Below are 16,899 nucleotides of genomic sequence, written 5' to 3' on the forward strand. Positions count from 1 at the left end.
TACTTGATTACTTTCTAAATACCAATCAAAATACAAATATAATATGTTTAGATCATATAAAAAAAGAAGAAAGAGCTTTAAATAAATTATTTAACTAAATTAAACAATTTTATTCGATTTTATATTTTTACAAGAAAGTGAAGATAAGGAACGATTCTTATAAATATAAAATCATTTTATTATTATATCAGTATAATATAGAAAATAACTTTATATAAAATTGTTTACCTATATAATATTAAATATATTTTACAATATACAATTGTGTTACAATTTGAAGACACGCGCGAACAGAAACTTATTCATTATTTGAGAAAAGGAAAAAACAAAATTACTCAATAAGTATTTTCCAGTTTTAAAATATATTAGTGGGCATGTGTGAATGATTTTTTCTGCTTTGTTATTTGTATTCTTTTATTGTACAGTATTTTCGATTTTATTTATCTATTTAAGATATCGAAATATTTAATCTCACGTTTTGGCTTCTGATTTGGTACGAATGTATTGGGAACATTATTTCGCATCTGCTCTATGTTACTTATGCAATTTCCTGATCTGTAACTATTTCTTAGCGGATATTGATTAATATCACTGTTCTCGATAGCATATCTTACCTGTTGCAGTCTTCTTGGCCATAATTGAATCGTGCATTTATGCTGCTTATCGATTGCATTTTTGATTTACAAACAATTCCGGCTTAGAGTCGATCAGACTTTGTATTTTACATAAATCTATACTAATTTTGAGAAAAGATTCGCTATTATTATGTCTGAAATTGTTTTCGCTATTAACAGTATTTTCATTAAATGCCAAGCATCGAATAAACTTTAGAGAACCGGATGTATCAATCTCCCTATTTAGAATATGCTCGTTAAACATAATATTTGAAACATGGGTGGCACTCCAATTTACAACTTTTGGTTTTATAACGTTTGTATTGTCTAAGTGTTTGTAACTATTCCGTAACATCGTCTGCGAATCATCTGTATAATCGTTCCCAATTTTTCTATTGTTATCCCTTCTATTGTTATGTCGATTTGTAGAAACAGTGATATCATCTTGTAATATTTTCTCAGTATTTTTATTCATTTTAACAATATTAAAGTCAAAATCAACATTATGAACTATCCTGCTAGTCTCTTTACAAAATGATCGAGCAATTTTCTCTTCAGTAGACGCAGGCGTCATATCGTATATAGATATTTGTTTATGCTGCTGTACATCTTCCCAATTGACTTGCAAGGATTGTTTGCGATCATTCGAAACGAACGTTACGCCATCCATTACACTATCCTTTATATTCTTACTACAAATTGTTGGATTTAATGTACTTAAATTAATATCACTTGAAACAAGATACATCTCATTATCTGTTTCATCACAAAAAGAATCATGAACAGTCATTGTGTCACAGATGTCATTCACTAAACTATTATCAAATGTATCATTACGCGAAAGCATTTTTGATCTAACAGGATCTAAATTCTCTTTTGTATCATCCTGACCATGTACTATGCATTTGATTTTGTCGTGAATCAAATTTTCATTTTTCGAAGAGTGAAACAACTTAAATCGTTGTTCTGCAGTTTGGATATCGTCGATGTACTCTGCACTGGACGAAGCTTCATCTGATGCATGATAGGACAATTCTTTCGATTCCCGTTGTGTAGCTAAGTTTGCCGATCGAATCTTGCTCTCCTTGGAATTTTTTATCGGAATATTTACAGAGAAAGTATCATATAAAACCATCTGTGTATATACAAAGATATTGTGATTAAACTCTTTGTTCTCGGTGAAAACTTATTAATAATTTATTATTATAATCAATCTTCCCACATATATGAAATATACCTGAACATTGTCCGGTTTGCAGACTCGAAACTTCAGATCGTGTAAATGCATATACTGTGGTATCAATCTAGGTTGACGACAGGTGCTATAGTTATTTGTGACTCGGGGGAAGACGCTGTTGTTTGCGACAGAATTGTGTGATTCAATGGCATTACTGCTGTCTGCACTATACATTAATAAATTAATATTAATTTCGATACATCTTTTATATTAATCTTGTTCTTTTTTAGCATTTTATTTTCAATTTCTTTTTTCTATCATGTATTTTTTTTCATCTATGTATGAATTACAATAATAGTATATATTATCACAAATTTTCTCTCTCTCTTAATTAACTTATTTTGTCATTATTTTTTTGTGACTAATAAATATCTTGTTCTCTTTCTTTTTTTACAACAAAATCATTAATGAACATATTAATTTATTGCAACAAACAGTTCAATTTATTGAACTGCAAGAATTGAAGAATTTACTATTTAGGGGATTCTCATTCTGTTCAGTATATAATAAAGTTTTATATAAAAATAGTTTTCTAAAAAAACATTCGTAAAAATTATTTGTTTTTAAAGCTATTAGATGAGAATCTCCCTTTAAAGAATTTGAATTGCATTTATATTAGACTCACCTCTCACAGGATTCACTTGATGGATCTGTCTTCTTTCGGCCGGTTGAGTTGATTTCAGCAGGACAGGTGCCTGCATCCCCGTCACACTGTTAGAATCGCAAGATATACACTGGAGAGGAGGCACGGGGAAATTTGCTTGCAATAACACATAATCCCCGCACCGTTTTCTCACCAGAATCAATAATGTGCTCATACTATGTGTACTATTAGTGTACAAAGCGTGAACGCGGGGTTTACAGAGATTTAGTGTAGAAAAATAAAATTTGTAAAAAATAATTTATTTTAAAAATAATATGTAAAACTAATCATAGAAATTATTTATATTTAACACTTAAATTTTTTAAATAAATTACTTACAAATATGTTGTTTGAAAAATTATCGCCAGGATTGGATACATTAGTAAATATTTTTTCCTTCATTAAGGCAGTATTCTTCTCATCTAACATTTTTGTCTGATTGTCGTTTCCAACAACAGACACAGTTGCATTAAACTTCGCTTCCACCGGTCGGCTTACAATTGTCGGTTGAATAATCTTAGTGAAATCATTTGGCAGAATATTCGATAATGAATGGAGCATATTTCCATTGATTTCTACATCTTGATTAATTGTAACATTTGGATCTGGCATTGATGTGGGGTTTTCCAGTGGCAAGTAAAGTTGATTTTTACGTTTGCTACTGGGCAAATATGTCTTTCTCGTTTTTACAGAATTTTCGTTACTCTGTACATTAAATGATGCAACATTTCCTGAATAATTTTCTTCGATTTGACTTGTATGTTTTATAATGTCATTGTATAAATTGGAAGATTCGTTTAAAAGTTCAGTTGTACACTTTAAGAAGTTATTTTTATGAATCTCATTGATCTTAGTTGGAGATATTTTTTCATTTTGCTGCTTACTTGTATTAGTTGTAACAATATCGAATAAATGAGTTAATTGTAGTGAATTCTTCTCCCAAGACTTTTCATCAAAATCTCCTTTGATTTTCTTACAATTACTAACAACATTATTTGCTGAAAAATATAATATAATGTTATATTACTTGCAATCATCAAATATATATCATCAATAGCATAATATATATGTATGAACTCTTCATTTTTTTCTCAAATTACCTTCTTCGTATATGCGCTTTGGAGGAGCGATGTACGAGACGAGTTTTTCCAGCGATTTACTCGTCGAAGGAGACGAGGTATCGATAGAATTTTCATGTAACGCGACGTCAGGTACACTTTCGAACACTTCGGGCGGTAGAGAAGTAACATTAGTAATTTTAATATTCATAATAGGACTTTTGCTTATATTCTCTGTATCCAAGTTATCCAAATCATTATTTGAAATGAAAATATCTGGCATGGATTTTTGCAATATAGCTGCATCAGATAGTTCGGAAATGGTAGATTCACTTTTGTTTGAAATTTTTTGTTTTGATGCGATAGATTTATGTAGCTCATTATTATCTTTTTTCAATAAATTAGTTGATGTTGCATTTGAACATGTAGATGTTGAATTCTTTACTGCATTTAATTGTGACTTTATAATTTCCTTTAATGATGATACATGAGGTATATTTGACCGAGATGTCGATTGCAGTGGAGCTAAATGATCTGGTCTTGATTTTAATGTAATAATCTATAATAATAAAAAATATAGTTATAATACAAATTATAAAAATAACATATGTAATATTGATTTTAAAAAAATACGATTTTCTTATTTATAAAACCAATATTTTTTAAATTCAATTACTTCTACTTCATTATCGTCATCGCTCTCAATTGTTATAACATCCGTTTCCTTTTGAATCGGTTGAGATGTTATGTCATTGCTAGACACTTGTCTTTCTTTCTGATTATTATTTTCATTATTTCTCAAAGATTTTTCTTTATCGTCATTCTTTGATGATGTATTAGTATCTTGATTAACTTCAGCAGTGACATCCTTCTTAACAGCATCATGTGTTAATCCGAATCCATTTAATTCCATCCTATTAAATAAAACAAAAAATTGCGTTCTATTGGGATAGCATATTAAATTTAAAGGAATATTATTATTATTATTATCACAGTTATTGTGATCCAACCATTTAATCATTTGCTGCTGCATCTTAAAAGAGCGTGGTCCCGGGCGCATTCTAACATTCGTTCCGAAATCCAACAAAGATGTCGTAGATGAACAAGAACTAAAACTGGGTGATGCACATGACACAGGAAACTCCATTCCCACAGAGATGTCAGTACTACTGTTTGAGTCTAAATCAGAATCTCTACTCAAACTAAAAGTAAAAGCAAAAATCGCACAAATTAGACATTGATATTATTTAAATATGATAATTATTTGATTATAGTAATCCAAAAAAAAATGAAAAAAAATTTTAAGAATTTTCAACAATTTATACAATTAAAAGATAAATTTATTGCATACTCATCAGAACTATTATCCGATTCTGCATCTTCATTATTTTTAGAATTATCTGTAAAGGAAAAAACACAATTATATAAATATCATAACATTTATTTATATTGTATTTCTTTCTGTACATGAAGGAAATACATACTTAATATGGAAGTACATTCAGTACATTCCCATATAGGATTAGCCCATTTTAATTGCCCACATGCCATGTGAATACCTTGTGATCCACAAGTCCGACATAATGTCAGTTCCCATTTACTGTAATATTTCACAAATATTTTTACAATATCACATATTAATTCACATATTAAACATATAAAATTTTTTAATATTATTATAAGCAATTATTATTTTATTACTTACGCATTATTGCTTACATGTTTCCTTCCCTTTGGACAAAGACATTTTACTGCATCACACTGATTGTGTCTGTACAAAAGCTCTTCAAATGCATTTGGTTCTAATTCCCATGATGCATCCCTAATATTACATGAGAAATACATAATTCTATTCTATGTTATGTATGCATATTATTAACTTATCATTAATATTAGCAGCATTAATAATATTTTAATCTAGAAGTAACTTTTAGCTCTATAGAATCAACTAATATTCATAAGAAGAATTCCAAAAAGCATTACAAAAAATGGTTTGTAAAAGTTCTATACTTACTGACTCGGGATAAAAATACCGTATTCCAACATAGCATTACGGAAGTCCTGTTTATTGTTACAAAGAGGACACTTGAAGAAATATCCCGCACTTAAAGCAAGTTGCTAAAAAGAAAAATTATCTTGGATATAAATTTATATTTATGCTGCAAACATAGTAATATTTAAAAAACTTAAACATCACTGCAAAATTAATACATATCGAACAATTAGTACAAGCTTTTCATGCATAAAGATATCATTACACTAACTAACCTGAACACATTTACGATGAAAGAATGCATTTTTTTTACAACATGGAGCCCATAAAGTTTTTACAAAATCAGTGGGATTTATCTTATCGTAACAAATATAACATAATATATTATCTAGTGAGCTAATCTGCTTTAAAATATGTTCATCAATTTGTTGCTTTGGTCTATGATTTATACAATATGATCTGAAACATTCCAATTATAATGAATTGCTTAAAGTTAATCATAATTTTTAGTTACAGCATCTGTAAAAAATAAAGTGGCATTTTTTCTTTACCTAAATTCTCCAAAATATTGATGTAATGAACCAGCCTTCAAACCACAAGGAAAATGAAATATCCGTTTACATTTTATATTACAACAGCCTAAAGTAGCACCAATCTTTTTGCAATAAGAACATATCTAAAAACATTAAAAACTACTTGTCAGATTTAATTCACAATAATTCAGTGTTTGACAAATATGGTTAAATTATTTATAAAATATTTAAGAACAGTATAGTAACAAAGAATATCATGTTGCTTTTAAATTATATACCAATCTTTTTCCTCTGCGAAGTTCCTTTTGTATATCTTCTGTTAAAAATCCAAGTATACCCTCATCGTCATTTCCTTTCTGTTCCATGTTTGAAGACAGAAGCTAAAAAAAATGCACATGTGAATATATTAACAATATAATTCTGACTAATATAAGCCTTTTATCCAAACATCTTAAAAATTTTTTAAATTCCATATTTGACAATGTTAGAGGAAAACAAGAGACTCAAATCTCAATTTAAGGTTATGCCACTTAACATTTATTAATTATTGGCACTTGAAACCTACCAAGCAATAATAATGTGTAACAATTCCATTATATTCATGAATTTTGCCATACTCCAATTCATTGTCCTCTGTTAAATTGCAAAAACAACAGACCTTGCGAGAGGAGCTGTTCCTGGCGGACATTATGCCTGAATGACAGAAGACCGGAAAAAGTTCGATCAAGATAGATGAATAAGAATCTTTTGAAATTGATAGCGAACCGCAAACCGCAAGCACTCAATTTGCAGGATGTGGACTCGATGTGTCATGACAAATGATCGCTAAATCACTTGTCAGCAATTTTACGGATGTAATAGAAGTTTGATGTGCAAGGATTATTTAACAGTGCAAACAGATTAAGACAAAGTCACCTGGTTAACATGTAACAAGACTCGTCATATGAAGGCAAAAACGCCGCAATTTATCAATGATCATATGAGAGCTCATATGAACACTCTCCGATGCGATTTCTTCATCGCCAATTACGCCCCCGACATCGTGCTTATCTCATTTACAAGAACGTAAACAAAACTTTCAAAGTTCGCATCGACGTGATGGCCCGTTAATATCGTTAGGCGAGGACGTGTCCGAAGCGCGTCATAGCGAATCGTTTTCAAAGAACATTTCTGAATGCATTAATAATTATAATTTCATGCTTTTCATAATTATATCTATATTATTGTGTAAAATTTATGCCTCTTCAATCTCGAGCTTTCAAGTATTTATAAACTTATTCGAGTTGACGGGTATAAAATATTTAGCTTCTAGCTTCTATTTGGAGGGAAAACGGAATTACTATGTGCTCGTTGCTGATTGGTTATGTTGAATTGTGTTCAGAAATTCATTGCTATACTAGAAATCTATAATATATGTTACGTGAATTATAGATTTTCAATACAAGCAGTGAATTTTGGAACACAGTCAGTATCTAAGAAAAATCGTATTTCTCATTGGTTGTTTCATAAATTGATTAACCAATCACTGAATTAGTTATAAAGATATAATTTTATTCATTTATAAAAGATAAGATTTCATATACCATACTTCAGTCCAATTTAAATATTTAAATCATTTAATTCTATATACATATTTTTGATTATAAAAAATAATATTAATCTTAACAATATTATATATTACAAAATTAAGAGTGTTACATATTACTCTATGAATTATTTGTAATTTATAAAAAATAAAATTTTTTTTATTTATTTCAGATAACAGATTTTGTTCCATCATAATTAATACCATTCAGCAACTGCATTTAAACCTTTGATTCCATTAGAATTATTTCCATAAATAATGTTATTTATATAAGAAACTTGTGTAAGCTCTTTGCGAGCTTGAGCCATTCGGTATAGGATAGGACAATCCAAAGATGAGCATTCTATATCACCTAATCGTCCAATACAGGAATGACAAACCTACAAAAAAAATCACTATATAAATAGAAAATATTATATTTAATAATATTATAGAGAATTAATAAAAATTTTAACTTGAAAACAATATTCAACACAAGCTCGCTCTTAACAATATATATTTCCATTTTTTTTTCTTTTGACCTTACAGCAGCTATTTGCTGTTGATTTCTTTCCAGTTGCCTTATTTTCTGAAGAAGCACAAGAATAGTTCGGCTTGGTTGCGAAAGGCATTCTGGACAAACTTCTTTATTGGTTTGTTCTCCGCAAATAATGCATGTAATAGAATTGAAAAACTGACGAATAGTCGATTTTGAATTATCTTCTCCTAAGTGTATAATATTACTGAAACTTGTGCGGTGAGATATTTCTTTATACCTATATATAAAAATATAATATTATAAAATGTTTCTTTTCCATGAGTAAATTACTGAAATTAATGCAAAACATGTGATTTCCAAATATGATTGAAAATATTCATATGAATTTAACATACTTACCATATATTGAGGTCGATTCCGAATAGATTGAAACAGCGATTAAGGGGCGGTATAATAACTTTCGTTATATAGTACACGGAATTTGGAATTAACGCTGGATCAGTGATAATTTCCATCGGCGTACGTACGCAGTGGATGAGCGGCTGATTCGGTGCACCAGCAACGATGATATATCGAACGCGTTCGCTGATGCGTGGCACGGCGCGTGGATCTTTTTTGATTAATCTGCGCGTCAATTCTAGCGCCGGCACACAAGCGGATGCCTTGTATCCGCGCATCCCGCGAAACTCTTTCGCAAATGTCAAATCTTGTATAGATACGCGTCGCTGAAAGATCTTGTCAAACTGTCTGATAACGTATTGTTTTACTAGAGAAATATCTTTTGTATCGAACAAGATCTTCAGGGCTTTCTCAAGTATCTGTAATACGAGAAAATATTTAATTGTAAAATTAATCATAAGAATAATTTTTTAGCGTCTTGTCACCTTGCTTACTTTAGAAACTGCAGGACATCCGTCTCTGCGAACTGTCTCAATTCCTTTCGCTAGAAATTCAGGCTTCTCCTGATCACGCGTCTCGTACATGTATCCGCAATATCGTTTTTTCGTCTGAAATAATACATTTATCAATTTAAGATGTTATTGACCCCTTTTTGTAACGTATATTATTGCTGTATTTATTTTATTATAATTATAATTCTCCTTGATATCTTACTTGTAAAATGGAGGGATAAAGAACTTTCTCAAATTTAAGTTTAACAGGCGGGGGATTAACCGCGGTTACAGCATCCGCGATTTCTTCGCCGATGGTAAACGCCTCTTCTCGAGATTTTCCAGCTAATAACACAAATAATGAATCTGTATCCCCATAAACTACTCGAGCGCCCCATTTTGGAGTAGATTCTACTAGTTTGATCGCTCGTTCCAATGTCTCTCGTCCTTTGCTAACAACACTGTCGCCTATCTACAAAGAACTCGTCAAATAAGCAAAAATTTCTATGGAAAATAATGTCAATATTCAAGCAATATTTTAAAGAGTTTCGTCAAATTAAGTTTATATGTATTATTTTTAATTATCTTTTTTTTTTATATAACTTGAAAACATATTATCATACCTCAATACATGGCATTCTGCCACTAAAATTTGCAGATGTATAACCGTAAGTAACATTCGCGATTAACTTGAGGCCCAATTGTTGCGAATGAAGAACGCGATGTAATGTGCGATTTTCTGCTGGATGTAATTTCATAGATTCCTTTACCATCAAACGAGTATTTAAAATTTCCTCCAACATACGCGGTAATATTCCCTGACGTATTTCTTTTTTCACAAACGCTACACCGCAAGGTGAAAAATTTATTTTGTCTTGTAGCTTTAATGCAGCATTCTTTCTTATCCTTAATGTCGCTGCACCAAACTCGAATGGACCGTATCTAACGAAGAAAAATATCGAATTAATAAATTTAATCCAAATTTCTTTTCTTATTGCCGATTATATATGTTAGATATACTCACTGGCCTATGTGTTCTATTCTTCCTAAACATGTAGAAAAACAATAATTGTAAGCAATAATCATACTCGGATACAAGCTCTGGAAATCGAGTACAATCAATGGATCAGTGTAAAATTCAGATTCGGGTTCCATGATCAATGGTAGACTCTCTGGCGCTCGCATTTTAGCTCTTTGATGTATGGATGGTGAAATTGCAATATAATTCATGGGTTTTGCTAATCTTAGCATCATGGACTCGACGCGAAATTGCGAACCTCGTGAAAAAACCTCATAAAATTGTATACCAAAGAGACGGGCATGTTCGCATGTGCGACCTATGTGATATGAAAGTTTAGAATAAAATAATAAATTTCATAATTATAAAGTAAATAGTAATAAATATATCTAACACATAAAAAATGTAAAAAAAAGAATGTAAAAAATTCATATTATTCTCACCTATAATATCTAAGTGATTCAGAAGCTTAAGAGTGCCTACAACTCTAATGACATAATGATATATAACTCTGCTTTTTATTATCATACTCTCATGTTTCCACCAGGTAGACAATATTTTGAAGGAAGGGCATGGAATTCTTTCATGTAAAACATGATGCATAACATTCTCGAAAGTATATGTTAATAATGCTAAAAGAAATTAAGTCTTTTTTTTCATTTTAAATAAAAAAAATGAATATTTATCTTGAACATATACAACTCACCTGCCTCATGCCTCATAATTCTCCAAACATCGAGGATATTGCGACCAAGTACTTTTATATCATCCTTTTCAGACATATGATTGTCAGACTTAGAAAATATCTGTATGTACGGGACTTTTGAAATTCTTATTGGAAAATTATTGATATTAAGATGTAATGCTCTCTGAAAAATATAGCCCCATGAAAGCATTTCTACTTCCCAACCAAGTAGAATATCTGGATTGTACTGTTCAATCAATTTTACAAGACTGTTGAACATATCTTGTTCTGTCATAACATATAATATTGGACACATTACACTCGCAGAGTGGATTTTATTAAGTCTTGTACTTATAGAATTAGGATTTACAATTATAGCGCCTGGAATAAAAAAGTTTATTATTATTAATTATGTTGAAGATGTTAAAAATTAATATAATTATTAATTAATTAATATAATTAATAACATTTTCAATTTTATAATCAGTAAAATAAAATTTTAAGGAAAATATATTATAAAAGATCTTTATATAAAATCATTAGTTTTGATAATCACCATGTTCTATCTGTTCATTAGTATCCATCGGAACGTCATTGTAAATCGCGTAAAATAATGCAGCGATAGAATCATACTGTGGATCAGGAAGAAGATCTTCCCGAGTAACAGTGTGTACTTCGAGAGACAGTAATGTCAGATATTGATGCTGTGAAAAATTTAACAAAATATAAATATAAGCTTTGCATTCGTTATGTGTAAGTGGAATAAAATAACAAACTTACTGCAGTTATTGCTCTAGCGTTTTGAAGATTCTCAATTGAGGCATTACTATAACTTCCTTTAGACATGCATTCAATTTGACCATACGAAACACCAAGCTGCTGCTGCATCTTATTTTGGTTACATAATAACGGATTTTCTAATGCTTTTTTCAAGGAAGGATTTAGACTATCTCCCGATATTTGTAAATTATCAGAATTTTGTGTAAACCCGAATTTCCTTGTATCATCAGATGTTATGCTTAGCATACTTTGCTGAAGCATTAAGGAATTAGATTCCTCCATGTTTGAATTGTTATTTATTGAATTATTAGATGTTCTTTGCTGGGACTCATCTTTTTCATTGACAATATTGATTGGCAAATGTTGTATATTGTATACATTTAATTCCTTTTTTTTATTTTGATTGCATAATGATTTGATATCACAATTCTTTTCTGAAAGATATCTTTTAGCTCTTATCCAATTTTTAATATCTTTAGAAGATGGCGGGGTCATGAGTGGTTTAATTGTTAACAGATTATATCCTGCAAGTGATCGCTTGATATGATAAGTCTTTATACTTGCTCCAGAGGGATGAAATTCATTGATCTTCATTCTTCGCCATAACTTGATGCTTGTAATCTCTTCTAAACTAGATTTAAATATAGGTACATCAAAACGCAGAATATTCGTGTTTGATGATTCTTTGTATTTCGCATAATCGTGTTTGTTGCCGAAAAATGGTTTTTGCGATCTACATTTCGGAATGCCGTATAATGTAATACTTTCTAAAATCCTTTCAGTACTAGGAGGTTTGTATTTTGTGGTAATCATAATTAATGCATTTCTTCGTGATCGATGAATATTTCTTTCTAATGAAAAACATTGACTATCATTATCTAGCTTTTCGTTGACATGTTGGGTAAAAGTTGTATTACATACTTCACTTTCATCTTCATCAGGATCAGTTTCAGGAATAATATCATGAAATGTAATCAATTTTTTCGCCAAATTACGTATGCCTGATGCATAGTTTCTCTCGGGCGACATATCAGTACTACTTTTCTCCGTCTGTTGACTATTTGGAACACTGTTGTCACTATTTTCATTGTTCGAAGACATTGCAATTGCATCTGAGCATGTTTGGTTAATAGGATGCTCAATTGCAATCAAGTTTTCAGATTGACTTGTGTGATGATCTGATTCTACAAGAGTATTTTCTATTTCATTGTGATATAAAAAAGATAATCTCTTACGAATCTCCTTACTTTTTTTAATCGGATTTTCTATTTTCTTTTCATGTTCTTTTATTGATTCATTAACTGTTGTTTTAGTAATTTTTACAGTATTTGTATAATCAATATTTTCGCTATAAATATATAATAAATATTACTTACAATTTATATAAATAACTATATTATTTCTAAAATATATAAAATATAGAAATCTTACGCCATATCTGTTTCATTAACTACTAATTTCTTTTGAATATTATCAGCGTCGACATTATTTTCTGTAAAAGAAAAAGAAGAAAATAAATTAATTAAATCAAAAGCATTTAATGTGCTATATAAATAAATTCTTTTTAAATATAATGACTTAAATTACCTAAATCTAAATTTGAAAGATTTGTTAGGCGTTTTTCACAAAGTAAGCTTACACGTAACGAACGTGTCTTACGTTTTGGTGTGGTAGAAGTAGTAGGAGTATCGGATATCGATACATATTGTTTATTTTTCGGAGATTCGCGTTGTCGTACAGGACTTCTACTAGTTTTCGGAGATGTAATAGTAATATCAAGAGGCGAGTAATTACCCGACAATTGAGGACTTCGGGGCACTTTGTTTGGAGAATTATATTTTCTTTTCGGTGTTCTAACAGCCATATTTCTTCGTTTACTAGGTGATTCATAATCATCATCTTGCTTGAAATCAAACTTTCTTTTTTTCGGAGTAATCTGAATCATATTTTGTCGTGCATTCGTCTTTCCAGATTTATAAACACATACACGTTTCTCCTGTCCGTCGATCGTAATATCAACTTCTGATTCAGAATCGCTAGAATCAGTAACTGTGGCTCCATCAACACTCGATATTATAAATTTCATTGGAAAATTAGACGATCTATGATTGATATTCAAAAAAATGTTTTGTTGAACACATGATTTTGAATCTTGTTTATAATTGTATTTGTCTTTTTTGTAATCTGTTATATAATATTGGTTGATATGTTCTAAATATTCAAATGTTTCTATCTCATCTATATCATACACATCTAAATCTCGATGATCTGTCTGTAATTGATATCGAGTAACACACAATTCTTTCTTCATCTTCTTATTATGTACAATTTTTCTTTTAATATTTTCTAAATAATACTTTTTTCTTACAACAGTACTGTCAATTTGTGAATTCTGCAAATTCTTGCTAGTTTTCATAAATATATGAAAATAATATCTATTTAAAAAGTTGTATAATTTTTTCTTTAGATAATATCTGTTGGGATTATTTGCAATGTACTCAATAATGTCCACTAGATATAAATTCTTATATGAATTACACATTGCATAATCTTTTCTTGTATTAACAATAGCTGCAACATATTTATTATTTTCAGAAAGGCACTGATCTGTAGTATATGCTGCTGTATCGTTCTTAAATATCATCCTTATATTACTTAAATCATTTACAGTCTCTCTTTCATAATCTAACATATTTCCATATAAATCATGAATTCCATCAAGTTGGGGAAAATTCGTGAGGGTAACATTTATGTCACTTTCTTCATTAACATTTAAATCATCCATCAATTCCATATTCTGCTTATCATTTTTAATTTCTCCCACATTGCCATGATTGGATCGTTTATACATTGATTCCCAAGAACTTAAATCATCTAAATCTAAACTTGTAATATTTAAATCCTCAATCTCTTCTTCTGGATCATTTTTAGCTGGTTCATTAAAATATTGGGATCCGAGAACACTATCATCATCTATATTAGTCTTAATTTCATTTTCTTCCGCTAAGTCAGCCAACATTTCTACTAATTGTATGTCATCTGCATCCACTGGACATACACAAATATATAAAAAGAAATAAATTACATATTTTATATATTTATAAGTTACTTTAATGGAAATATTTTATTCAGATGTATTTAAAACATACAATAGTGAATACATGATACTTACAAATACTTGTATCTGTTACATTACTTTGACTTCGATTTGCTTCTAAAAATGCTGATGAGGCTACTTGCAAAAATTTAGAATTATCAGAAAGTGTTCTTTCAATGTTCTCTTCACATGGAAAAGATTCATTGTGATTTATAATACAAGATGCATTTAAGACATTTTCATTATCTTCTACTTCAATAGGATATGAAGATGCAGTTGTATTTGAAATAATTGTTTCATTAGTCTAAAATGGGTAAATTAAGATTAATATACATGTACACACATGCATAAAACAAATGTCAAATAAATAATTCAATGGAACAATAAAATACTTGTGATATAGCATTTAGTCTTTTCAATAATTGATTTTTTTGATAAATATCATTGCTTGTTGGAGGCAGGATAACTTTACTAGGAGTTTTAGGATATAATAATTGTGATTTTGCATTTTCTAAGCCAGCTGCAGTCCTCCTTGCTTTCTCCTCCTCCCAGATTGCAGCAAGACCAGGATTCAATTCCAATTTTTCAGTGACATTTTGTCTATTTAAAATATCTGAAGCATGTGCATCTACTTCCAATTCACACATACTTTGTCTTATTACAGATGTCGGAAGATACATTTGTGAGTTTATCAAATCCATTGAAGATTTGTTTTGACTGTCTTCTGTTGTACATCCTTGCAAAGAGCATCTGTATTTTATATTATTTAAATTTATTAAATTCATGCCATAGAGATTATAATCTATCATAAATTGTAGAATATATGGAATATGTGCTTCATATGGCTGCAAAGTTTGATTGAGAATAGCACCATTCTGAAAAAATAATCTTTTTATTATTTGATATCTTTCTTTTGAAAAAATATATAAAATTATATTTTGTATAGAAAAGAAAAAAGTGCTATTGCTATTGCTTACTTGCAGCAAATCTGCTATTCTTTTAATTATAGCTGGATTATAAAAATATATCTTAAAAAATAAATGCTCTTTCTTGTGATAACCATAGAAAGGTCTGTAAAGCAATGTGACATAATTAATAAATAAAATGAATAGAAAAATAATGTATAGAAAAATAAGTACAATTTAAATTTCCCATATTAAATATTATATATTAAAATACTTTAAATCTTGTTTTTAACATGAGAACCCAATCAATTCTTCACTTATTGTTAGTGATAAATACAAATATTATAAATAAAAAAAAATATTGTGCGTGCTATTAAGATTAATCTATCAATTTTGCATAAGTATTCTTACACTCCTGATACTCGTTGAATTTTGTAAACATGTTGATTGGTGGATAGCGTAGAACCAAAAGATGTATTCAAAGCAGAATCAATTGATGCAGCCAGTTGATAAACATAACTATCTGTATTCTCTTGAATAGTGCATGGTACATACATATATGGAAAGACACCATGAATATGCAAACATGTCTTTTTACCTAAAAATTCCTAAACTTTATTAAAATGTTTTAATAATGTAAAATGTTTAATCTATCAAAAGATAGACCAATAATAAAATTATTGATTTTATATTTTATTCTTACCAGTGACAGTTGATCCAAATATCCTAATTATAGGTACCTTTTTTATCTCCGAACCACGAAATTCAGAGAATGTCACATCAAGTTCTGGTATTGGAGATGCTTGGTAACTATCAATATTTACTAAAGTTATGGAAAACATGTTGCATGAAGTCTGCAATAAAAATATATGTGTAAAAAATATCTGTGAATAAATAGTGAATAAATAGAGACATCCAACATAAGTTTTGAGTATATATATACAAGATGCAGAGAACAGCTGATCAAGACACAAATGAGGTAAATAAAAGCAAAAGCGCAAAAATAACGATTCGTGTTCCTTTATAGCTGCACTCTTTTCCCACTCGATTAAAATGAAATGGATCATGTTTAGGACACTTGCGAAAAGAGAGAAAGAAATAGTGTAGATAGTCGAGGATACACTATACATTTGCATTATAACCTTACATACAGGATCATAATGGCAAATGTATAGTGCTCGCGTTCAATAGAACAATTGCTAAGTTAGTGATTTGTTCTAAAAGTAAGAGTCAATTAAAAACCTCTAATTTAAAAAGATGCACATCACTTCATTTATATAAATCAGAGAACAAAAGGAACATAAAAATTTCTTGTTCGTAATTGATCAATTAAACATTAAATAATTCAAAACATTTTATAAAATCAAATATGGAATGTATTCT

The 16,899-nt window shown here is 29.6% G+C and overlaps 1 protein-coding gene across 1 annotated transcript; it reads right to left on the minus strand.

The window, feature by feature from the left end:
* Positions 1–116: 116 nt before the first annotated feature.
* Positions 117–16,894, minus strand: LOC126858290 (uncharacterized). The gene is given in 36 exon segments (XM_050608495.1): positions 117–665; positions 667–1,749; positions 1,852–2,017; positions 2,477–2,562; positions 2,834–3,492; positions 3,595–4,111; positions 4,229–4,466; positions 4,563–4,754; positions 4,904–4,952; positions 5,037–5,152; positions 5,258–5,374; positions 5,567–5,670; positions 5,821–6,004; positions 6,097–6,221; positions 6,357–6,458; positions 6,644–6,858; positions 7,499–7,550; positions 7,662–7,665; positions 7,868–8,043; positions 8,190–8,418; positions 8,541–8,959; positions 9,035–9,148; positions 9,255–9,503; positions 9,655–9,973; positions 10,056–10,368; positions 10,493–10,681; positions 10,756–11,115; positions 11,291–11,438; positions 11,515–12,862; positions 12,946–13,006; positions 13,102–14,562; positions 14,687–14,915; positions 15,004–15,486; positions 15,589–15,682; positions 15,928–16,114; positions 16,220–16,894. Coding segments are annotated over 36 exon segments (11,046 nt in total). The 5' UTR covers positions 16,653–16,894; the 3' UTR covers positions 117–440.
* Between the last annotated feature and the right edge of the window lie 5 nt (positions 16,895–16,899).

Source organism: Cataglyphis hispanica, chromosome 24 (genome assembly GCF_021464435.1).
Source record: "Cataglyphis hispanica isolate Lineage 1 chromosome 24, ULB_Chis1_1.0, whole genome shotgun sequence".
Lineage (NCBI taxonomy): Eukaryota > Metazoa > Arthropoda > Insecta > Hymenoptera > Formicidae > Cataglyphis > Cataglyphis hispanica.